The sequence below is a fragment of the Nasonia vitripennis genome (assembly GCF_009193385.2).
Source record: "Nasonia vitripennis strain AsymCx chromosome 2 unlocalized genomic scaffold, Nvit_psr_1.1 chr2_random0009, whole genome shotgun sequence".
Taxonomy (NCBI): domain Eukaryota; kingdom Metazoa; phylum Arthropoda; class Insecta; order Hymenoptera; family Pteromalidae; genus Nasonia; species Nasonia vitripennis.
Window position 1 is genome coordinate 225,164 of NW_022279616.1, and position 25,620 is coordinate 250,783.

At 39.7% G+C, this 25,620-nt stretch overlaps 1 protein-coding gene across 1 annotated transcript in view; it reads left to right on the forward strand.

The window, feature by feature from the left end:
- Nucleotides 1–25,620, forward strand: part of LOC100116487 — a 287,412-nt gene that overhangs the window by 177,019 nt on the left and 84,773 nt on the right. Inside the window, exons 5-6 of the mRNA XM_032601580.1 lie at nucleotides 2,522–2,674; nucleotides 22,624–22,772. Of these exons, the coding sequence (XP_032457471.1) occupies nucleotides 2,522–2,674; nucleotides 22,624–22,772 (302 nt within the window). The remainder of the gene's footprint in view (nucleotides 1–2,521; nucleotides 2,675–22,623; nucleotides 22,773–25,620) is intronic.

Genomic DNA, 25,620 nt, shown 5'->3' on the forward strand with positions numbered 1-25,620 from the left:
CCTAATTTTAAATGTATAGCTAAATTTAAACGACCAAACGATAGAGCTGCTGGAGTCGCCATACGTAAAAACATCAAACATCAATATCTCAAGAATTTCTACATTACATGTAGATCTCACAATACATGATGCTACGGATATTACTGTTACTCAAGGATCTATAGTCGATTTGTGTGCTTTTATTAAATATATTATAAATTACTCTAGATGATTGAAGACAGGTTATTATGGTAGTAGTATATATTTCACCAAATCAAAAAATCATCGAATTCCTACACTTTAGATTACTTCCTCCTGCAGTATAAGTGGTTCAAGAATTAAAAAAAAAATTACGATGGACTACAAATGATTTTACCTAAAGACTTTAATGTAAAATTCACGAAAGCTTAGTTGGCAGTATCGATTATGTTCCTTCAACAAGACTTCTAGTTGTACATTCATAACGATTCAAGCGAGCCTACAACATGATATGGGACAAGAATAGATGCAGTATTTATAAGACACCTTCAAAATGTTACAAGTAACACTTTCGTTGCTTATTTCAGTCATCATCGACCTATTGTAACTTTAATACCATCAGTGCTTTTATCACAAAAATAATTGATAACACTCAATTTGAAAACATTATTTGTAACATTATTCTTTTCTATGTATATTTTCATAAAAATAAAAACATCGTCTTGATAAAATAATTCTAAATATTATTTTAACATAAATCTAAATATTATTTTCTTTTATTATAACTTTGTTCAATACTCACGTTTTCCTTTCCATTGCACTCTTTTCTTATGAAACACAATTATATATTTTCCAGTAACCTTCCATTTCTATGTTTCACATCTGCCAGGCGTCCCGTGACGACTCATTTTTTTTTATTTCTGTTATCGAAACTCAAAAAAAAGTCATTAATTACTGAAAAATTGAGCAGCCAAAAAACTTAAAATTTTACTGAAATATACTTTGATACATGACCAATCAACGTAATTTTTTCGTGAGATTCTAATGTTCTAATTAAAAGATTGTAACGTTGTGGCCTTGCTAGCGCGAAATTGGATAATTGTGTCCCACCGAGCTTAGGGACCGACGCGCAAGGCTACCACGTTAATAAAAGGATCGTCGGGTGACGACCAGGAACTCGCCTCGGCTGCTCAGCATCTCCGCCTTGACGGACCGCGGAGAGTGGCGGAGTCCTTCTGTGCTCGGCTTATTCACGAATGGAAGCAAGGGTTTTAGCATACACAATAATGACACTGTAATAATTTATGCTAAGAGAACTTTCGGGCTTCATCTGCCCTCAGAACATTTATTCACTCAAAATAACAATATGCACTACGTGCGATCGTGTGTTGTGCGTCGAGACGATCATCGAGATCGGCCGGTGAACTATGCGCGACAATCGAGCTTTGCCCCTGACCCTACACTAGACTATACTCGCTCGTGGTGCTTCGTGCGCCAAATTAACCGAGAGAGAGAGAGAGAGAGAGAGAGAGAGAGAGAGAGAGAGAGAGAGAGAGAGATGGGCTATTTGCCGACACAGGACAGACTCACGGGTTTGCCGATGAACGCATTGCCGCTGCTAGACGGGCTGGTTGCTTTGTGAGTTCCACCTCGTCAGCGTCGTTTAGTTGGCGGCCCACCGAACTCCTCCTCGTAGCGTTGGCGAGAGCTGCAGGCACTGGGTTGCCTTAGCCTGGGCATGACGTCATGGCCCTCGGCCTGATGGTCCGGTCTGGAGCCGCGCCCTTAGAGATGAGCGACTCCGACGGCTGGCCAGCTTTCGTGGCTCCTGGCCACGTGTGGTCGCTACCAGAGTCGGGACTCGAGAGAGCGAGTTGCGCTTCTCTCTGCTGATCGATAGTCCTTCTTTGATCGATTCGGGGCCCTTCGGATTGCTTTGTGCAAATCCGGCTCTGCTATCTCATTCTCTCTTGTTGCGTGTTTATTAGTCAGCGTCGGCTATTGTCACGCTGCTTTCTTTTTGCCCCCCCCCCCCCCCTCTCTCTCTTACTCTACTTCTTTGCTTCGCGCGCGGCTCCTGCCGCCTCGATAATTTATTGTGAGCTATGATAAATAAACAGGCGCATTTACCGATAATCTATTAAATTCATTCATCGCCCCGATGTTTTTTCAGCAATCGTGATTTTAACCCCTTCCAAAAAACAAAACCTTCTACCCCCACAGGCAACAATCTACATAAAAAAAAATTAGTACATCTTTGAGAAAGTATAGTGTTATTTATTTGACAGTTTCTTTTTTGTCAATGGAGCGGTAATAAAAGATCATGATAAATCAATGAACATAATGCATAAATGTTATGAATGATATGAATGATAAATTAATGCTAACTTCTTATAGAATCCTTAATTTTTACATACTAATACCAGTTGAATGATATTCCTATACTTCTTTAAAATTGCATGTGTCACAAATTTTCTATAAAAAATAACTTAATCTTGTATGATTGCTTATTATTCAAAAATTTTAGTCGTAATAGTTAACATTAACATTATATGTTTTGCAGAAAGAAGAATACGTTACAAAAGTTTGACCCACCATACTCCAAGAAACAAGTGCATAAAGGTTACAGTGAATCACTCAGCAATCAAAATCCAGAAATCGCAGCGTTGGATAGCGTCAACAAAATCCTTAAATTTGGAAGAATGCCACATTACAGGTTAGATTTTAACAGTGGATGAGTGTCTATCAAGGAATACAATTAAATTATTTTATAGAGTATGAAAGGCATAGAAACGTTTACAAACCATAAAGCCTAGCGTAGAATAGCCGAATTTCGGTACTATTATATTAACTTCTTCATTTTGATGTATACCCACTCAGCGGTACAGTGTTTCTGCAAAAGAGTTTTAAAACTGTCCCAATCAAAGCTATGTATTTAAAAAAGTAAAAATAATTATTCAGACTGCGCCATTGATGGAAAGTTTTACAAGAATACCCTGCTGTCAAATGAACCATTGTTTTCTTTTAAAATCTAACCCCTTTTCTACTATTTTATAAAGTTTTGCTTTTTTAAAGTGGAAGCGTTGTAACCATGCAAATTTTTTAATTAAAGAATTTCATGATTTCAAAATTGCTTTTCAATCCCTGCATAGTCATAGTCAGATTATAGTGTAATGATAACAACAAGCGTTGATCTTTGTTTTTTACGCAATATTGGTTGTCATACTATCACGTTTTAGTAGGCAGAATGTTATGTCCACGTACGTGGCGTCACAGCCATTTCAGGTTAATTAATACGATGTTGTCAATGTCAGTTTTATCTGTCCTGTCTTTGCCAAGTTCAATGCCCTGTTGAAAATATTTACATGAAATTTTACATAAAATTATATGTAAAGATTTCGAACTTTTACATGTAAAATTTCACATATATTAATGAAATTGTAAAACTGTACATCAAATTTTACATAATATTTACATAATTTCATATAAAGATCTTTATCATAAATTTTATGTAAAATTTGATGTACAGTTTTACAATTTCATTAATACATGTGAAATTTTACATGTAAAAGTTCGAAATCTTGACATATAATTTTATGTAAAATTTCATGAAAACAATTTCAACAGGGTGTGCTTGTTTAATTTGTTGGTTGTTTTGATAATGAATATAGTATTGTATTTATTGTGTATTTTTCAATTAAGGGTTCAATGATTTATAATGAAAGAATACTGCTAAGTAGAGCTTGTCGTAGTTCTGGTGCTTGTTTTTGTTCAAGTTAAAATCGTTGGAGTATGAGTTGTTTTCTACTTTTGCTTTCTCTGCCCTGCCGACATTAGGCATCAGCCATACCAAGGCAGCGGTGGGTCCCACCACTTTGTTACTTACTAATTCAAGATGCTACTTGAATTTAGTTTTGCGTCTAAGTCGGTCGTCGGTGTCTTTTTGCCTTTAACGCTAGTAAGGAAGTAGTTGGAACGTCGGCAGTCCTATCCTGAACGCTTATGCCGCGCAGATTTAAGGTAATCTGTATCATCTTTTTTTCCATTCCTGGTCGCTGGCACTGTCGCAAACCGGTATCCGTCGAGCAGAAAGCCCTAAAGCAAGTTCTCATGCCCCAAGGAAGATCTTTGATCTGCTTGTCTACATTTTTCCTGTCTCTGACAAAATTTACCAGTTTATCAATTTTGTCGCCTAGACTGATCTTTGAAAATCATTTTTTGCGTGTTTTTCTATGATAGCGTCTACACGATCAATCCAAACTTATAACATCCAAAAGAGCATAAAATTACATAGTTTTTTCTCTTGGTGGCTTGGATTGACAGTTCCGCTTAGGAGCAGAAATGAAAAGGGTATCTTTAAAAGAAATTCATATTTTCAAATCTAAATATTATACTCTCACGAAAAAAAAAACAAGTTGATGTGACATGTTTAGAGCTATATGCTATAGAAATTTTAAGTGATTTGTCTATTTATTTTCGCAGCAAAAAAGCGAAAAATGAAAAATCGGGTTTTCTGCGTTCCTAGATTGCGCAGCTTTCAGAACTTTATGGTTTCAGAAATATTAGACTTTTAATTTATCGATGGAAATTGCTTTTAACAAAATTCAAGAGGATGCACGATGTAGAAAGCTATAAGCTGCGGAAATAGTGAATGATTTTGCTGGATAGTTCTTGAATAAAAAACAAGCCGCTGCCAATTCTTTGGCACGTAGCTTCCTTCAACATTATGTATCGCTTTAATATCTGAAATAGCAGCAGATGCCTCGCTTGCTGACGCTTTCTTGGTTGCATTTCGATAACGATCTATATATGTATACATTTTAAATATGTATATTTCATAAATACAAATTGTACTATTTAAATTTTTAATTAAAGATAATTTGACACATTTAAAATATTGTAAAATAGTATTCTGAAAATTATTCAGCGGATAAATATATATTTTTAAATCTCAAAAATGTATATAAATTTTCAAACTATAATTATTTCGTATTATTTTAATATAGATGTTCGCTTAAAGTTTATACCATGCGAGCAGACTAAATGTTTGGAAGGCTGCGCATGTTGAACTTATATAAATGCTTACCTGTTGTTTATCGGTGACATCTGTGCATGCACAAAATGTGTATAAATAACGTGGAAGTTCGATTTTAGTGCTCATTCTGCTCTGACCTTTGAAAGTGGCATGGTCGGTGAATCATAGTATTTCAATTAATAAAATGTCCTAGAATTTTCTTATATAGTTTTTCACTTGAATTATTGCACTATCAGAAGCAGGCTTAACGTTTGAAAGGCTGCGCAGATTGAATGTATATAAATACTTTCCTGTTGTTTACCTATGACATCTGTGCATGCACGAAAATATGTATGAATGGCGTGAAAATTTGATTTTAGTATTCTGATTAATAAAATTTTCTAGAATTCTTTTATAATTTTTCACTAAAATTATTACAGTATGAGCAGCAGACCAAACGTTTGAAAGGCTGCGCAAGTTAAACATATGTATATCAATACTTTCCTTTTGTTTATTGCTGACGTCTGTGCATGCGCGACAATATGTATAAATAGCGTGAAAATTTGATTTCAATGCTTATTCTGCTTTGACCTTTGAAAGCGGTGAGATCGGTAAATTATAGTTATTTTTAACGTTAAAATTTAGTATGAGAAACAGAATTGTTTGGAAGTCTGCGCAAGTTATCTTTTGTATCATTTCTTATTTGATTCGTTACATATGGTTAACTGCAACCTTGTTCTACCTGTATTGACTTTAGGGATTCAATGAAGGGGCGCTGTTCGCATCGGCGATCGGTGAGAAGGGTCTGAAATCGTTACCCTTAAGTCGGTGCTATTGTACAAGGTTGTTGATTAATTTATAGTTTAAATGAGATATAATATAATAAAGGATAGGATTTGAATGAGGTACCAATTACAAAATTGGTCATCTTATTCATAAAAAAATCATGAACTTGTAAAACCGGAGGACCAAAGAACCGTAGAACGCCAAAATGGGTTTCTCTTTAATATTATAAGGGATTATTTTTACTTCATATATAATTCTATAAAGTTTTTGTGCTTTTTCGTTAATAGATAAAATTATTTTGTATTAATTATATATAAAAAAATCAATTATAATTCTCTGTAACGCATCTAAATACACTAGTAATCGAAAAATCACCATGAAAAAACGCACATGCGTAACTGAAAATCGTGTTTCTAACAAATTGGTAAAACAAACACAGACAAAAACGAGCCTAAGTATACATTAAAATTTATTAAATAGAACTGAGATACAAGCAATGCAGTTTTCAATTATGCAAAGTATACAGGGTGAAAAAAAAATTTTCGAAGCTTAATATATTTGAATTAACTGGTATCATAACAAACCGAAAAAAAGGAATTAAGGTGCTATATAATGCTAACTAAATCTAAAATTTTAAATTGTTTATTGCCCTTTTGTTATAGCGTCATGTAGAAAATTATAATTTACTAAACATCAAAGCACAATATAATTTCCTTATAAAATACAATTCAAATGAAATATTCGTTTAGTAATAGATACATAAAAATTAAGAATCCATTTTTACTATAATGTATATACAATCTTTTGAGTATAATAAATATTATAACTAATATAATATGATGCAAATCATCAAACTTTATTAAAACATTTACAATCCGTGCTACAACGTACCCCAATGACACGTATGTAATTTCTATTATTTTTATAAAAAAACTAATTTCGAATATAATACTTTTATAAAATTGATAATAAAACAAAATTCATCAAAATAATTTTACAAATAGTTGAGAATATTAATACATTTTATTTGTATTTACTATATTAAAAAAGTTTAGGATTGAAATACAACGAACATTAGAGTCCTTGATTGTTCATTATAAAAGATATGAATTGATCTATTTTTTAATTTTATAATAACTTTTGAGTATCACCTTTAATTATATTTATTGTATGTTTTGATATATCTCCTATAAATGTTAATATTTAGTTCGTTCTTTGTAATTAAGTTATAACTCGAAAATATCAAATTTGATATTACGAGCGAACGAGTTTTTTGGCTAGTGTTTGAATATTTCAATAATAAAATGAATAAATAAATAAATATATATATATATATATATATATATATATATAAGTTTATAAGGTTATAAGTGTCAAATTGGCATATAAAACCACTTATTAGCCATTATATCATGTTTGTTTTATACATAACTTCTAGTAGAAGGTAAGGCCCATTCTGAAATATTACAGCTACTTATTTACTATAAAAAGGTTTCTTTTTATTGTATTGAGGTTGTCGGAGTCCGGATCAAACATTATATATATAGGGCTTTGAAAGTATTTTTATTAAAAATTTTAGAAAATTCCATCAAAAAAAGTATTTGGGTAGTTTTAGTTAAAAATGCATACCTTATATACAAATCATTAAAAATAGGCAAAAAAATGCAAAAATTGCTTGAAACCTCAACTTTGACCAGCTATAACTCGAAGCCAAATGAAGGAATCGCGCTGCAATTTCTTTTAGGAGTTAGGTTGTAACGAGAAACAACGTCCCTCGCCACGACGGTAATCCAGGCAGAATAGAGTGTGACGAAATAAGGCGGCATTAGCTCGACGTACAGAGCGCGTGCCTAGAGATCTCGGGAGCGCCAGATCGATTCTCGGTTCCGGCGTCTCCTTTTGTGATTTTCTCCACTCACGTCAAAGTCTCACCCCGTTACATTGGCGCCCAGTTCGTGGGTTAATCGGGAAGGAACGTGTAAAGAGTTTGTAATTTTCGCGATTTGCGGTGCGAGCAAAAAACCGTTGCGAGATCAAGAAGGTCGCGCGAGCGACGTAAATATATTCATCCCCTTGTTTACATCGCGCTCAAATCAAGCGGATTTGAGCGGCGTTCGAATATATTCGAGCGGCGTATACGAATATTTCGAACGCAATTCACACGAGAAGTCTGTGAATAATAATCGGAGATTTTTGTTTCCGAGCCGAGAGCAAATATCTACCGATATTATCACACGACTTAGAATTAAACGACTCGGAGCAGCGAAACTTGAAGCTGACACTAGTATCGCATGCTCTCCGAGTGGAATAATTTTCTATTTGTTGTCGGGAGAATTTTAAAGTACTCTCGTTAGGATAGAGAGTTGCATAATTATTTTTCGTGACGTCTCGTGTGAAAATAGATCGTAAAGGCGAAATTGTAAATTGTTTATTTTTTAACAAATAAACAATAAAAGGCAGCAAAGCGGCAACAGAAACAGGTGTAGCCGCATAGTACAGCCGCATACACGAGAACGCGGCGGGCGCGAGACATATAGTCACTTCCACGAGAAGACGCGGAATAGTATACGCCCAGTTTTCAGCAAAGACCTCAAGAATTTTCAAGAGAAGAACACACTCGACTTAAAGTTCGAGGTATACGCGCAATTTCGCGAAAAATTTTTCGTCATTTTTTCGTTTTTTTTTCTCTTTCGGGTGTGTGAGTGCGTATATGCCTGTAGCACAAATCGTGCGTTGCAAGTGAGAGTACAGCGGTGCTACTAGTGCGCAAGCCAGAAGCAATTCGCGCTTATTTGGCGTAAATAAAAATTTCTTTTATTTTTTTACGGATTTCGCTCCGATTATACGAATTCGATTTTTCGTTTTATTCGATTTCGCGTAATAGTCTACGTCACAGCGACGCTTAGGTGTGCAAGTGCGTGAGTAGAAAGGTTGTATTTTTGTAGCTTACGTTGTAGCAACAAGAATACAATCTAGGGACTATCTGGAGTGAGTGCGAAGGATAGGGAGCTGCCACGTCGTTGTTGAGCAACCGCGAAACGTCGTTGGAAGCAGAACACACCTACATGGCGAAGAAAGTAGAGAAGGTCGTCGAGAATTGGTGCTTGGGCATCGACGAAGAAGAGATGGACGATGCCCTCGAGAGTATGCAGTTGAAGCCAGACGGCAAGCGATTAGATCGCGTAGCTAGGCTAAACAGATGGCTCCTCGGATAGTATACCGAGTCAGATTTTAGACAGAGCCTAGACAGCTCGACAATAATGGCGAGAGTGAAGAGGGAGGAGTTGCGAAAGTCATTCATCGACGCAACAGCCGAGCAATTATCGACACGCTCGATTTATACGGGTAATTATGACGCCGAACAGCCACACCCTCTGAAGCTGCTACAACAAGAGATCGAGGCCAACGAAGTCATGGTGACGCCGGCGATCGAGATGAACTACGGTCAACCGGCGCAAGGATTGGGCCAAACGACAAGGTTTAACCTACAACTGCTAAACGCGATGACAATGCGAGACACGTTTGCAGAAATGCCAGTCACTGAGGAGAGTGAACAGGCACAAACGCCAGCGTCGGCGCCGGAAGACCAAGCCAGGTTAACGGCGCAGGAGGCACAAGGACGAGACCAGAATGGAATAGGCACAGTAGAGATGCCGACAGGGAATCTGGTCACGACGGTAACCACGAAGGCAACGGCGAATACGTCTGGCAAAACGGAAAGTTCCGCAGTGTGAAGGTCACTGCGCCACGCGCAGTCACGGGCGCAGCGGCAGTGACTAGCGAATTAGACGCCAGTTCCCAGAAAAAGTCTGCAACAATGAGAAATAGACCGCTCAACCGAGGTTACGGTGAAGACGAGCGTTGCAGCGCACAATATGCCCAGAGTCACGAGGTATCAGTGCAAAATTCGGTAGCTCATAATGACATACTAAGTCAGTCGATAGCTGAGAATACCGCAACAATGAGGGCGCTGATGTGTAAAATGGAGGCCATGATGTCACAATGGCCGACTAACATAGCGTCCAGTACAAGGGTGGAGCCACCAGCAAGCGAGGGCAATCCACAGAGCTCACGCAGAACCGGTCATGTGAATTTCCAGGATATGTATAGTATCAATCACATGAACCACAGCAGCTTTCGCGAAGACGCGGGCGCAGTGGCTGGTGGTACTTCCAACACTTGGATCCCGGTGAATCCTCTCTATACGCAACCCCCAGTAGTTGCTAGGGGGGGGGGGGGGGAGGAATGCGAATGCGACGAACGCGCATACGCAAGCGCTGAACGAGAGTAGCAACTACGATGGGTCGCGAAGACAGAGCAACAGACCCATCGGTCCTGCGGTGAACAAATGGGAGATTAAGTTCACCGGGGAATCGTCACAGAGCGTCGAGAACTTCTTGCAACGCATGGAAGGACGCAGAATGCTAGACGACATGTCCGATACGCAGATGTTGGCTTCATTACAAGAAGTATTGGCGGATAATCCATACGAGTGGTTATAGAACCGGCTATCCGAACAGGGAGAATGGTCTAGCTGGGACGATTTCTGCGAGTGCATCAAGCGATGGTACGGGCAGACGCAAGACTGCCAACAGAAATTACTGAGCGAAGCGATTTCGCGGACGCAAGGGCCTGGCGAACGCGTGCGGGTGTACGTGAATAACCTGCAAGGTATAATGCGGAGGATGGTGCCCCGACCAGACGCTAGCCAGCAACTGGATCGGATCTATCACAATATGCTGCCTAATCTCAAACGCGGGCTCCAGCGGAAAGATTTCTCTACCATGGAGCAGTTGCTCGAAGCAGCAGTCGAATTCGAGGCCGCACTAGCATGCGAAGCCTCTTATCGAGCACCTCCAAAGCCTGGTGTAGCAATCGTCCCCGAATGCGCATTTAAGAGCGAAACGCCGAAGACTGGCGGTAAAACGCCGGTGGCAGCCATGGAGTTTGCGGAGCAAACCGACAACCTGCCCTTATTGGTTGACGCCATAGGCAAGCTGTTCGACACGAAGCTTGCAGCAATGGCGCAACCGGCGAAACACGCCAACGCGGGAGGAGGCGACAAGAAGTCAGCCCCTCAGCGAGGACGCTCCGGACATAGAAAAGAGAGAGGCAAGTCTCCTAGTCCGAAGCGCAAAAGCCAGAGGTCTGGCGAGAATGCCGGTCGATCGGACCAAAGAGAGCAAAAGAAGCCAATAGAGTGCTTCAAATGCCGAGGAAAAGGTCACATTACCCGAGAATGTCCCTTGGGTAAGGGGAACGGCAAACGGGAGGAGTAGGCGAGGTTACTGCTCCTCTTGAACTTGAACGAGAGGAGAGACACGTGACGGAGGGCGTAACCGATACCTCGCGCGGAACCTCAGGCGATTTTGATCATATTGTCGCACTGTTGTCCAGCGAGTCTCGCCGACCGACTGGTGGGTGCAAGTGGGCATCGGAGGGTTCGGAGTAAGAGCTCTCTACGACCCAGGCGCCGCTATGACCGTGATGGGGTCGTTAGGACTTCAGATCACTAGCGCCTGTGGTCGACCCTTGCGACAACGCGATGGCCGTCAAGCACAGTGTGCAAATGGTCAGACGTCGCCGATCGTGGGATTTGTGGACTTACCATTCGACGTCGCGGGTGTACAACGCGAGGTAACGGTGGCGATCATGCCCGAACCGACCAACGAATGTCTAGTTGGGACGAAATTCGTACGCCTGTTTGGCGCAGTCCACGATCCAAATGAAAACGTCCTGTATCTGAAGAAGGAGCGAAAAATCGTCCAACTTCAGGTGGCTGCAATAGCTACAGCAGGGGCGTTAGATATCCCCGCGGTTGGACTCGCGTACGTCAGTGACGATGAGCACGCGCAGATTCGCAGAATGCTGGACAGCATCCTGCCTAAATCTAATCGTACGATCGGACGGACGCAGTTGATTGAGCACGTATAGACGTTGGATCGGCCAAGCCGATAAAACAGAAGTATTATCCCGTGTCGCCAAAAATAGAGGAGGAGATGTATCAACAAGTACGAGAGTTGCTTGCTGCAGGAATCATCGAACCCTCCGAAAGTGCTTGGTCAAGTCCGGTAGTGATGGTGCGCAAAGCGAACTGGCAATATCGTTTTTGCGTCGACTTCCGGAAAGTTAATGCGCTGTCAAAGGCTGACGCATATCCATTACCTAACATGGATGATATCCTTCGTAAACTGCAGAATGCGAAGTACATATCGACGTTGGACCTTAGCAGCGCGTACCATCAAATACCGTTGAAGCCGGAGGCGAGACCTCTGACGGCCTTTACAGTTCCTGGGCTAGTGTTATTCCAATTCACGCGTATGCCATTTGGTTTAGCCTACGCTGGAGCGATCTTCCAGCGAATGATCGACGAAGTGATCAGCCCAGAACCCCACCCATATGCGTACTCGTACCTCGACGATGTCATCGTCGCGACGGAGACGTTTGAAGAGCATGTCGAGTACTTAGAGAAAGTGCTCCAGAGAGTGAACGCGGCTGGATTGACGATAAACCGGGACAAAAGTTTCTTTTGCCGAGAAGAGGTGAAGTACCTCGGCGTCCTGGTTAATCACGGTGATTTTCGGCCAGATCCAGAGGAGATAGCGCCCATTGTGGCGTATCCAGCGCCGAAAAATCTAAAACAGCTGAGACGTTTCCTAGGAATGGCGTCGTGGTATCGCAAATTCTTGCAAGAATTCGCGACCGTTGCTGAACCACTCCATCGCCTGACGAAGAAAGGCAGAAAGTACGAGTGGGGGACGGAACAACAAGACGCTTCCCAACGAGTGAAAGCGCTAATAGCCTCTGCACCGATTCTTCATCGACCAGATTTCGAATCGCAGTTCGTGTTGCAGACGGACGCCAGTGACACCGGGCTCGGCGCGGTACTTTTCCAAGTAATCAACGGAGAAGAGCGGGTTTTAGAATTCGCGAGCCGCACGATGTCGAAAGCCGAGAGTAATTACAGCGTCACGGAGAGAGATGTCTCGCTTTCATCTGGGCTATACGGAAGTTCAGACCCTATATCGAGGGGTATCAATTTAAGGTCATCACGAACCACAGTAGTTTGCGGTGGTTATGCAACTTGCATAATCCCACCGGACGCCTAGCCAGATGAGCACTAGAATTGCAGGGCCACGTCTACACTGTGGAACATAAGAAAGGCCTGCTAAATGCCGTACTAGACGCGTTGTCACGTATGTACGAAGAGGATGCAGTACCAGTCGAGGCAGTCGGATGGGCAAGCGAGACCCAGGACGAATAGTACTGCGAAAAGGTCCGTGAGATACAGCTGCATCCGAGCAAAGATCCGCTGTATAAGATGTACGGCGGGCAGCTGTACTACTTCTGCCCAGATGAGAAATTGCCGGCGTCTATGAATTACGATACGGCATGGAAAGTCGTCGTGCCAAAAGAAAATCGAGCAGAAATCTTACGAGAATGTCACGACGAGCCTTCAGCTGGTCACCAGGGGCGTGAGAAAACTTGTGCGCGCGTCGCAATGTACTATTACTGGCTCGGTATGTACACCGACGTCGCTGAGTATGTTCGACGATGCTTCGTTTGTCAGCAATGCAAAGTCGAGCAGCGCTCGCCAAGCGGCCTGATGGGAAAACGAGTGATTACTCGGTCATGGCAGATCATAGCGGGAGATGTCATGATGAAGCCGAAACCAAAGACCGCTCTAGGAAACGAGTATATTCTCATATTCGAAGACTTGTTCACCCGCTGGATAGAGTGCATTCCGATTAAGCGGGCGAACGCGAAGACAATCCTGCAGCATCTCCGTGAGCGAGTCCTCTTGCGGTACGGTGCGCCAGAGGTATTCATGTCGGACAATGGAACAGAATTCAAAAATATGGCCATTGATCAATACCTCAGAGGACAAGGCGTGCGACATGAGTTGACGCCACCTTATCACCCCCAGGCGAACCCAGTAGAGAGGGCGAATCGCACCATAAACAACATGGTGCGCGCGCTCGTCGAGGAGAACCATAACACATGGGACGAGCGATTGAGCGACATCGCCTTCGGGTATAATACCGTGCCCCATTCCTCGACAGGCGTGAGTCCGGAGATCCTGATATACGGGACTCAACCGAGGAAGCCTTCTGCTGCGAGGCGCGAGCAGGACGCCGCCGCAGAAGAAAAATTGGAACGGAGAACGGACGAAGAGTCGCAGAAGAGTGAAGAAGACGGTGACGCTCAACCGCCGAGGGATGCGAGCGCAGACGCGGGTACTAGCGAAGTACCAGCGCAAAGCGAGTGAGACTCTGTCTGCAAACAGAGCGATATTGCGTCCGAAGCGAGCGAAGTCGCCGACCGTCCGAAGCGAACGAAAAAACCGCGCGTAATCTTACTAAACCCTGCGACCAAGAAGAGAGGCCGTCCGGGGAAAAAGGTGTATACGGCGAGGCGTGCAAGACTTACGCCAGAGACTGCTAGTGCTGAGGTCGACACCGAGAAGAGGAGGCCTGGTCGTCCGAAGGGTTCGCGCAACCGCGGGCATGCCACGACGACCTCTAACCCGACGACGTCACCGCGAAAAACGCGCGCACAAAGAGCTGCGAACCTAAGCTAGATAATTTATATGCTTAGGTATGAGTCCCGAGGAGCTGCAAGCAGCCTTCGAGCGCGTGATGGCCGCCCTAAACAGGGAAGAAGAGCGGCCTCACGTAGTCATCCGGAGGTAGAAGAAGGCGAAGACCCCTGGAGTACCTTCCCTCCCGATTACGAGGTGGAGGCGTACTTCGCCCCCGCAGAAGAAGATGAAGGCGAGGGAGCGTTGGTGGTGCGCCGCCCAGATCCACCTGCGCCAGTTGCTGACGAGAGCGAGAAGACCGCGACGGTAATCCGACTCTAGCGGGGGGTTGTAACGAGGAACAACGTCCCTCGCCACGCCGGTAATCGAGGCAGAATAGAGTGTGACGAAATAAGGCGACATTAGCTCGACGTACAGAGCGCGCGCCTAGAGATCTCAGGAGCGTCGGATCGATTCTCGGTCCCGGCATCTCCTTTTGTGATTTTCTCCACTCACGTCAAAGTCTCACTCCGTTAGAAGGTACAACATATAGAACATATACATACAGTTTGGGCAAAAATTAAAAAAAAAAATATTTATATATATTTATTTATATAGATATGTTGTAACGAGGTATGGTTTTGCGAGAAATAAACAATAGGATCGCGCTCCCTCATTGCGGCGGAGAACTCCTTGATGCCCGCGGTATACCCTCGTTACATGCAGCTATCGCAGCTGCTTTATGTTGTTAGGGTCTACCTGGTGAGGGCACGGCTGCTCAACTGCGTTAAATAAATTTTGATAACGACCGCGGAGGCGGCGGTAATCGCAGAAAGGAACCGAGATCTGAATCGAGCGAACAAGGTCAATAAATAACGTAAAAATTACGTAAAATAATAAGACTACGTTATATTTTACTAGCGCGAAATAAGCGTGAATTTACAGAAAAAAAAAAAATAGTATGCAAGTCGTCAAGAACTTTGCGACTCGCTGAATATTTGTATCCGTATACGCTTCTATAACGAGAAGGTCGCGCGCGCAATTTCGCCCTCGCATAGGTGCAGACACTGCGCACCACACAAACCTTATCTCTCTCATCTGAGTACAGGGCGTCTGATCCTGGATACGCTTGCTGCAGTTGCACTGCTCTCTCTCTCTCTCTCTCTCTCTCTCTCTCTCTCTCTCTCTCGTGTTTATCATCACGCGCGCGAGTATACGCTGTTTCGCCACGGCGTAGCGGTACTTATGCTACAGTCTGCATAAATCCCGCTGTGTAGGTACTTTTTGTCAGCATACGTCCTAATTCATATATAATTAGTATTCATATTCCGCACAAGTACCTTTTTGCTAAAGCAATCATTACTCGTTTTATGCGGACGTCTGAATAAGTACCCTTGAGTGTGCATACATAAAAAATAACAAATAACAGTCATTCTTAAATAAAATATTATCGCACTCTCTGCGTGAACTTATTTAGAAAGTAGTCGTACAATTTAAGCCCAAAGTTACGCTGCTTACATAAACTAGATACGCTGTGTGAAATCACATTCTAAAGCACAGCGTTGCTGTTACTAAAAGATGAACAATAACTGGAGATTCAGACATTTTTTATTTCCAAATAAAGTGTGCGCTAGCGTACTTGTTAATGCTTTGATAAAAAAAACTCCTCACTCCCTTAAAAAGCTAGTACAGATATAATCTTGCCTATCTCTCACTGGAAATATATTCAAATTTAACTTTGAAGGGTGTGATGTGTTCGAATTTTTTTACTCCTGCTGCTAACCTAAGTGCAGCATTTTTGCATCTAGCGAGCTTGGTATATAGCTCTTCTGAGAGGTCAAGATATTTGCTGGCACAATAGTTGAATTAGGGAAATATCAGCGCTTTTATTAGCATAAATTTAGTGCTTTCAAGTAGGAAATCACCGCATTTTCGCAGACAAGACAACGCAGCAAAACATTTTTTCGCGTTGGCAGAAGTTTGTTTACGCCAAGAAAGCGTGCCATTGAGAATGATGCCAGATATTTCAAGAGAATCGCAGGGCTTGATTGTGGCGCTATTTACCTCAATATTCGGTAAATAAAGGGTAGGTAGTCGGCTCATGAATCCTATCGAATCAAGCCACATCGCATAAGTTTGTTAGCATTAATCTGTAACGTCCCACATTAATATGCAAAATTTAAGTAAATAATTTGATATTTTTTTAGTGATACTTGGTAATGAAGCCCTCAAATTTACCGTGCTAAAACATTAATTACTCCTACTTACCATTCGGTGCAATGTTTTGTGCATTTTTTCACTTTTCGTAGGATTCCAAGTAAACGAGTGTTTTTTTGGGCTAAAATTATAGGAGGACACTTTGTACACTTGCAGTTTTGGTATAAATGCAGAAATTTTAATTTAAATAAGTGGAAAATGTTTGGCGATGAAAATACTGGATTTTTTCCTTTTATTCCGCTTATTATACCACCTTTTTGTGTATAAAACGTTCTTTAGACATTAAAATTAAAATCCCTGCATTTATATCCAAACTGCAAGTATACAAAATGTCCTCCTAAAATTTAGCCCAAAAGAACTACTTGTTCACTTGGACTCCTACGAACAGTAAAAAAATGCATAAAACATTGCATCGAGTGCCAAAATGGGTAAGTAGGGGTAATTAATGGTTTAGCACGGTAAATCTGAGGGTTCCATTACCAAGTATCACTGAAAAAAATATCAAATTATTTACTTAAACTTTGTAATTTACTTTTGTTAATCTTTCTCCACAGTTTAAAAGTGTTGTGTCCCCTTAACTGCATCACTTGTAAATCAATAAAACATCGTTTATACCGCTGGTGCAAATGCAATCATATATACTAAATTCTCTGGTGAACAGTCACTGTGTAATACCGCGTACAAGCTCCACAGTACGCACTGTAAATTATAATATAAACTAAAATCAATTAAACAAAATTTTAGATTTTACGCGTACTTTTGGGGCTCCCCCACTCTTTCCGTCAATGCTCCGGGCCACAGCTGAGCCTACAGCAGTAGTAGCGCCACGAGCCAGCAGCGGCGGCAGCAGAAATAGCGATGGAGTGGGGAGCGCGCGCAAAATGCTTATATATCTACATGTGTAGCAAAGTGAGCTGCGCAACGGACACGTAGGTTCAAATAATCCTGAGTGAGAGCTCTGACGTAGCGACGGCGCAGCGTGCGCATTAATATAAGATTGTGTGAATGTAAAATGTATGTAGGTGTGAATGTAAGTGTGCAAATATGAATGTGAGCGTTATATCGGCGGCGCAATACTCGCTCTCTCCGTAGCCTTTATAAGGCCATGCACGGCCTATGACTATTCACAAGCTGAATCGCAACTTGAGCGCCAGCGCAACTAAAGCGCCTAGTCCTTGCTCTTGAGCAACTTATGCCTTAAGCAGATAAAGACTTAGAAAAAATTTTACATTTCTAAACTTGTAAAATTTTTAGAGTCAGACTGCCTAACGCAACTAAAACGTATCAGTCAAGAACTTAAAAAAATTTCGAATATTTTCTATATTTATAAAATTTTCTTGATTCAGTCAAGATAACGCAACTTAAAGCGTATCTGTCAAAAACTTTTTGTAAATAAAAGCGCATTTATTAATTTATATTGTTAAAAAAATATTAATATAAAAAAAGGATTGACTGAATATATTTATTTTATTATTAAAACATAATATAAAAAGATCTTATTATTGTGATGATCCTACGCTTCTTCTTTTAAAAAATAGAATCAATACAAATTAATTGATCTGGTGTCATAATTACAACGCAGATCAAATAAATGCGAACTACTCTTCCATAATATATAAATATCCAGGATCCAAGAAAATTGGTGAATGTTTCTACTGTTCGTTTGTGTAAAGACTACGGGCACGTTTACTCCACACTAGCACAACTGGTAGCACGTTTACTCTGCACCAGCGCAGAATAACACTGACGCGCCCTATGCAAACAGTAGACCGACAATAGAGAGGCGTTTGTACCAAATGTCTGTCGAGTGGGATTTGCAGCATCAGCAAGAGCAGTTGACTACCTTACTTTTTTAATGCCACGAAAAATTTCGTGGAGTGGAGCAATTGCGCAAATTAATATCTTCCCCTCCCCCTTTTCTAGATTGTTTTTTATCACTCAAAACCACCAAATCAACCTGGTAGAATCCGATAAAATGCCTCTTAATAGTCCCGTTTTTTACAACATTTTTTTATTTTTTCGATTTTTGCATTTATCAACATGACTAGTTCAGTTCATCGGAAAAAAGGTGCATTAAAACGTACACACTACTAGCGTACACTACTACCGCATGCATCTAAAGGCACACGGAAGGTGCAATCACACGCGACGCGTCGAGTAGAGTCCAGTGTGACATGATTTTTAAACGTCCTTAACGCAACTTCTCGCGTTAGATAACGCGATAGCCGTGTAGCGACGACCTAGCCTTGTCTAACCTTATTAGGTTTATATCTAGTGCGTTCGTCAAAGGTTTGACGTCGGGAGTAGTAGCGTCGCGGAAATTAGTAGAGAGAGCGCGGATCAAGGCTCTTCCGGAAACACGCAGAACCTCCATTAGACGCGAGATTTCCTCCTCGTCTACTTTTGTTTCAGCCAGCAGCCGAGTCGGTCGTCTTTACATCCTCGTGTGTTTTGACTGAGTGCCGGCATCTTTGAAATCGCGAGTCAGTTTTTGCGGTCTAGAGTCGAGTTATTAGAGTATTGTAGTCTTATTGAGCACAGTCGTTTTGAGTTGTGTAGATTCGTTAAGAAATTTGATCGTTCGGCCATAAACCGTAGCATCCTCTTCAATATCAGGTCATACTGGTGAATTAATTTTAAATCAGCGTTAAGCTGGTATTTCGCCTATACCCATATAGAACCCACTCTTTCGGCAATATTGCCTAAAGGTTGCATCAGTAGAGTTGGCAAATTTAAAAATACAGTAGGCAGATTATATAATCTTCTGGATACTGTCCAGAAATATTGCTGCAAGGGTAATGTCCGTTTTTGAATTTCATTTAAAAAAAAAACAATATGTATATTACAGCATTATTTTCTGCAGATTATTTGCAATATTGTGTCAATATTGGAAAATAAAGGTAAAAAAACATTTAATTAAAACAATTAAAAATGCATTTTCAAGATTTTCCATGCCCGTCTTGGGAAATACCATCCAGATGGTACCTCCCAAAACGAGCATGAGAGCGCGTGAAAATGCTTACATAATTATTTTAATTTAATGTTTTTGGAGTCAATACTTCTATAGGCTCGCCGCGTACACATTTTACTAGGAAGTTAATCGGCGAGCGGTGACCGTCACGTCGGTGCGACAGACCGATCGTCACAAAAGCAGCGGCAGCTCTCTCCCCCACCACGCACTCTTCGCTGCGCATGTTAGCATGCTCGCACAACTCAGCTCTTCCCTTACGTATCAGCCGCACTTATTTACACATGCTGCAAGCGGCTATCGGATTTTCTCAGATTTCGGATGCGCTAATATAGCGGTACCTTTTCATGTTACTTCAATTTTTTTGCGTCAACTAGACGACGTGACTTTTCTAATATGCGCAAAACGTTTGCAGGTAAACATTATTGACTTATTGCGGTAAACATTATCACTGCATGACACGCCCTAGTGTAAACCTCGATTTACCGCACGCTCGTGCAAAAATGAGCTCTCTAAATCTCAGATTACGCTCGTTGTGTCACAAAATATCGTACGATACTATTATTTTTATTATATTTTCTTTATTTGTATTATATTTTGCCTATCCTAAATTTACTAGTTGATCATAGATTACTTCACCTAAGACTTTTTAACTCTCTGTCAAAGTTGCGATTAAGTTAGAAAAATAAGAAAATGGCGGCGATTTACGCATCAAAATTACTAAATCAAAAAATTATAAAATTTTATCATAAAAGTCACAAATAAATGTATCCTTGTAAATAAGTGCTTTGCACTTAACTAAGACGCATTTGAAAGACTAATTCATTTCAGTTTTGCCGCGAACACTATAGTATATATATTTTGAACTCTTGCATCGAAGACTATAAAGTACATTTGCAGTCCCGCTGCGAAGACTAGTACATTTCTCACTTTGTATACGTTTGATTCTCTGGCAACGAAACTATTCCAAATTTTCCGAAATTCCACACCATCTATTTAAGTATTCACTTCTATCGGCTGTCCCCGAGACAACCACATTTTTTTACCTTCATTTAACAATATTCACACAATATTGCAAATAATCTGCAAACAATAATGCTGTAATATACATATTGTTTTTTTAGAAATGCAATCTTAAAACGGACATTACATCTTATAGCATTATTGCTGGACAGCATCCAGAAGAATATATAATCTGCCTACCATATTTTTAAATCTACCAAATCTGCCGATGCAACCTTTAGGCAATATTGCCAAATTCTTGGGTGCTATATGGGTATGTATATCGTCGTTCATAACGAAGACTACATTTGCATTTCTCGCAGCGAAGACTTTTACTTTTCCATCTCTTGCGTCAAAGACTAGTACATTGCGCACTTTTACTTCGAAGACTATTATTACATTTTGCACTCCCGCGGCAAAAACTACTATATTTGGTTTTCCAGCAAAGTAAACATTCTTGAACATTTTTAAAATTTTCCAGCAAAGTAAACATTCTTGAACATTTTTAAAATTTTCCAGCAAAGTAAACATTCTTGAACATTTTTAAAAGTAAACATTCTTGAACATTTTTAAAAGTAAATATTCTTGAACATTTTTAAAAGTAAACATTCTTGAACATTTTTAAAAGTAAACATTCTTGAACATTTTTAAAAGTAAACATTCTTGAACATTTTTAAAAGTAAACATTCTTGAACATTTTTAAAAGTAAACATTCTTGAACATTTTTAAAATTTTCCAGAATTTTCCATATTCTTGAACATTTTTAAAATTTTCCAGAATTTTCCATATTCTCAAAATTTGTAAAATTTTCCAATGCCACAAAAATGTTCAAAATTTAGAAAACGAAAATGTGTGAAATTGTATAAAATTTGTAAAATTGTAGAAAATGTTTCAAAATTTGAATAATTTTAGAAAATTTGTGAAAATTCTGGACATTTTTGGAATTTTTTACAATGCTGGAAAGCCAAATGTAGTAATTTTTGTCGTGGAAGTGCGAAACTTAGTAGTTTTTGACGTAAACTTGGCAAATGTACTAGTCTTTGACGCAAGAGTGCAAAATGTATTAGTTTTCGCAGTGTAACTTAAATGTACTAGTTTTCGTCAGAAAATTCACATGTACGACTTTTTGTTAGGAGCGACGATATAAGTTGAGGTGTTGGCGAACGTTTGGCGTCTAATCACGACGAAGTGATCGCAATCGAGACATCGGTTGAACAATTGCGTTGAGCTGCGTTGATCCTCAAGGAATCTAGAAAATTAACGTTAGGAGTCTTGCGCTATTATAGGTCTTGCCTCTGTTAAGTTACCCGTTATACGCCGCCCTTGAGGCACAAGTCTCGGGCTATATAAGGAAAACTTTAAAACAAGGTGCTGAGCGGTGCATTCAAACAGATTCGAATAGCTTTTGCGTTTTACATGTGATAGACCACAAAAAGTGGGCTCAGAATAAGCAGTCTGAGTCACATTCCTGTCAACCAGAAGTAGGAGCCCGTAGTTCGCCATTTTAAGTGACGCAATGCCCTTTTGGGAATCGCAAACGCCATTTTAGAGGTCGCAAATATCAACAGTCAAGTCCTAACTGTTATTGCTGATATTATTGTTTCGGAGAACTATCTCTTTATTTTAATTTATCAAAGTTGTCGTGGATAGTGTTGCCAGTATTGCGCAAGTCGTGAGAATTGCCAGTAAATAATCGTTCTCTATAACGAGCTGCGAGTGATTCATATTCCCGTAGAATGTTGTAAGCGATTCTGATAGCGACGTCGTGGTATTTGACGAGAATTCATCTGGCTAATTATCATTTCACTAGGAAGACTGTAATTGGATAACATTCTGACCGGGGTTTGCAGAATATATTAAAGATTAATGTTTAGCATAAGCCAACTGTGTCTTATAATTTATTTAAACCTCTGCTACGCCAGGTGTTTCATCTATTCCCCATTGTAACGTTTCTCCGCTTCTGAAGATTGTAAGAGTCTAGTACATCACAATTAAAATATACACAATATATTATATAATTTTACCTTGTTATATATTATACACTATAAAATAATTACGATCATAAAAAAAAAAACGAAGAAGGCGCTTGAAATATATTTTTCATTCGTATAACGTGCAAAAATATGTAAAGCAATTAAAATAAAATATTGGTTTCAGGGAGCACAAGCCACAGATGAAGAGACTTGGACTTGATGATGAGGATGGAGGTACGGGGACCGAAGAAGTTGTATCTTTCATTGATCTACCACCAAACAGTCTCGCAAAGTTACCTGAAAAAGGAATTTTAAAGAAACACGGTGGTTACGGTATTAAAATATGCTACATATCGTTGTAACGCATAAACAGTGTTCTTAGAGCTAACACGACTCTTTAAACTCTGTAATAACCGTACAACAACCAGATTCCAAGATGTTTATATTGATCGTTTAATCATCCCGAAATAGAGAGCGTCAGAATTCCCTTACTCAGAAGTTAGTCGATGGTAGTATCTTGGGCAAGCTCCGTGTAATGCACGCTGTAAGATTACGCGCTTTGAAAATTTTAAATCATCTTACAATCTCAGGGGTAAGGGTAAAAATTTTGAAAAATAAATATTTGAAAGGCAAAAATTACGAATTGAATTATAACAAAAGGTAAAATTTTAAGTCCCAGAATATTGGAAAGGCATAATTTTGAAAACCTAAATTTGGAAATTCCTAAAAATATCGCTTTTGCAATATTTTAACTACAAATATCACCTTTCGCAATATTTTAATTCAACATTATTGTTTTATAAATTTTTTCATTATAAAATCTCAGTTTATAAATTTTGAATTTCTAATCTTTATTTTTCAAAATTTTTACCCTCACCCTAATCTCAGGAGAGATCTAGGTGATAAAGAACAACTTGACTGAGCTCGATATGCGCAGCGATAAAGATAATCAACCGAACTTGTTCAAGTTTGCTGCGCGCCCATCCCAATACATATCCCCGAAACACAGACGTTTGTCTAGATGACGTTTCCCTTGTTACTATTTAGATATTCACTGTGTGTAGCACAAGCAAACGAGCTACCTTATTTGCACTAGGTCAATTCTTAACATTTGCCCTTGTGCAAGAGTAAGCAAGCTCCTTAAGCCCTAAGCAGCGAACGTTGCTTCTTGGCGATAGTCAAGGTTTGCGCAAGCTTAAAATAGCAACGGTCTGTACGGATTGCACTGATTAGATGGTTGCGACGTGGAAGTAATGAAAACACCGTCCTCTTGGCTCCAAGCACCGGTAGAAGCTAAGGAGTTGATCGCTCAGTTCTGAAACTCAATGACGGTTCGAATCTTTTTATCGCTTCCGTGCATAATAAGAAGAAGTCGCCTAAAAATGTTTTTGCAGCTTAGCTTTTGAAAATGAAATGATTATTGAATTCCATTTTCATAAATCCGTTACATTGTAATTACATGATTCTGATTTTTCACTTAATTTATGAAATAATTAATTATAATTTAAGAATTTTTTCTCTATTTGGAGTGATTTTTTACATTTTTAGATTTGGAGAGCTATTCAGTTAATTCAATCTCAAGATTTTATAGTACAGTATACAACTAGGGGCGTAAGTTGGCTTTTTCAAGCAAGGATGATGATTGAGCACGAGTGGGTGTCGAGGGCGCCCGAGACGGACACGAGTGCTCAATCATTATCCAAGTCTGAAAAAGCCAATTCGCCCCTGGTTGTGTACCGTGCTTTTTAAATTAGTGTTTTTATAATGCTTTTTATAATTAGTGCATCGATAACGTTCTTTTTAGCATGCCTGTAAACCTGAATTGTGTTGGATGTCGCACAGACCGACCGTATATACATACATGCATGAGTGTGTGTCACACATACACACGCATAAAAATACAAATATCAGGGGCGAAAGTGCTTTACCCTAGGGGAAAAAGTAAGCACCTTTGCCTTAGATATATTTATATACGTATGTGTGGGTGTATTTATATGTATATATACATATAGAAACACTAAAAAGGCCTTTCGTTTTAGGCTTAAAAAGCTCTACTTCCGCTTCACTTTTTCGTAGACGAAAAGCGTGTTTTGTAATGCACGTTTTATGAAAAGTATTATATGATATCTTACGTTAGTATTGCAGGAAACATTATATTTCTAAGCAATATTACTGCAATTTTTATATAAGTTACGAAAAGTTGACAGCAAGATTTTACGGGAATGTTGTCTAAAGGTTGCGTGGGCAGATTCGTCAGATTCGAAAATATTGCGGCAGATTATTAAATATTCTGGATAGCGTCCATCAATATTGCTGTAAAGGGTATTGTCCGTTTTTAGATTGAGTTAAAAAAAATAAATAAATAACAATATTGCAGCAATATTGCTTAAAGATTATTTGCAATATTCTGTCAATATTGTAATAAAAAGATAAAAAACATTAAATTAAAAAAATTAACTAAGCGTTTTCACGGATGATATCTCCCGAAACGAGCATTGAGAAATCGTAAAAACGCTTATATAATTTGTTTAATTTAATGTTTTTACCTTTATATTACAATATTGACATAATATTGAATTTTTTACCTTTACAACAATATTGCTGGACAGAATATTCAATAATCTGCCTGCAATATTTTCGAATCTGACGAATCTGCCGATGCAAACTTCAGATAATATTGCCGAAAGATTGGGTGCTATATAGGAAAGTCGCCTTGCGATTTTTCACTGTTCAACTTTTGTGCGCGCCGCAACGTTCATTTAAACCATTACAACCGGCTAACTTCTAAATAGTAAACTTCTGAAACTCTCTAACGTTTATGCGCTTTTTTAACAAATTGCATATTAATATATTTTTTAATACATGCATAAAAGGCCTTTATTGGGAACATTACAAAAAGCCTCCATGCAACCTTCCTGGAACACGCAAATGCTCGCAACACTTTAACCTCAGAAATATTCAAGCAAAGCTTATTAAAACATTCTAGGGATTTTTTAAAAATATTTTATTAAGCTAAGACATTATCTGAAATCTCATGTTCCCCGTAAGCTAAGAGCTTATTATTGAAATCTTACTGTAATCTGACTAGCAATGCTCCCGGTTTATTCTTGGTTATACATGAGTAAGCTTTGATCGAATCTAACTGAAAGCTTACGGAGAATATTTGTTAGAGATACCGAGC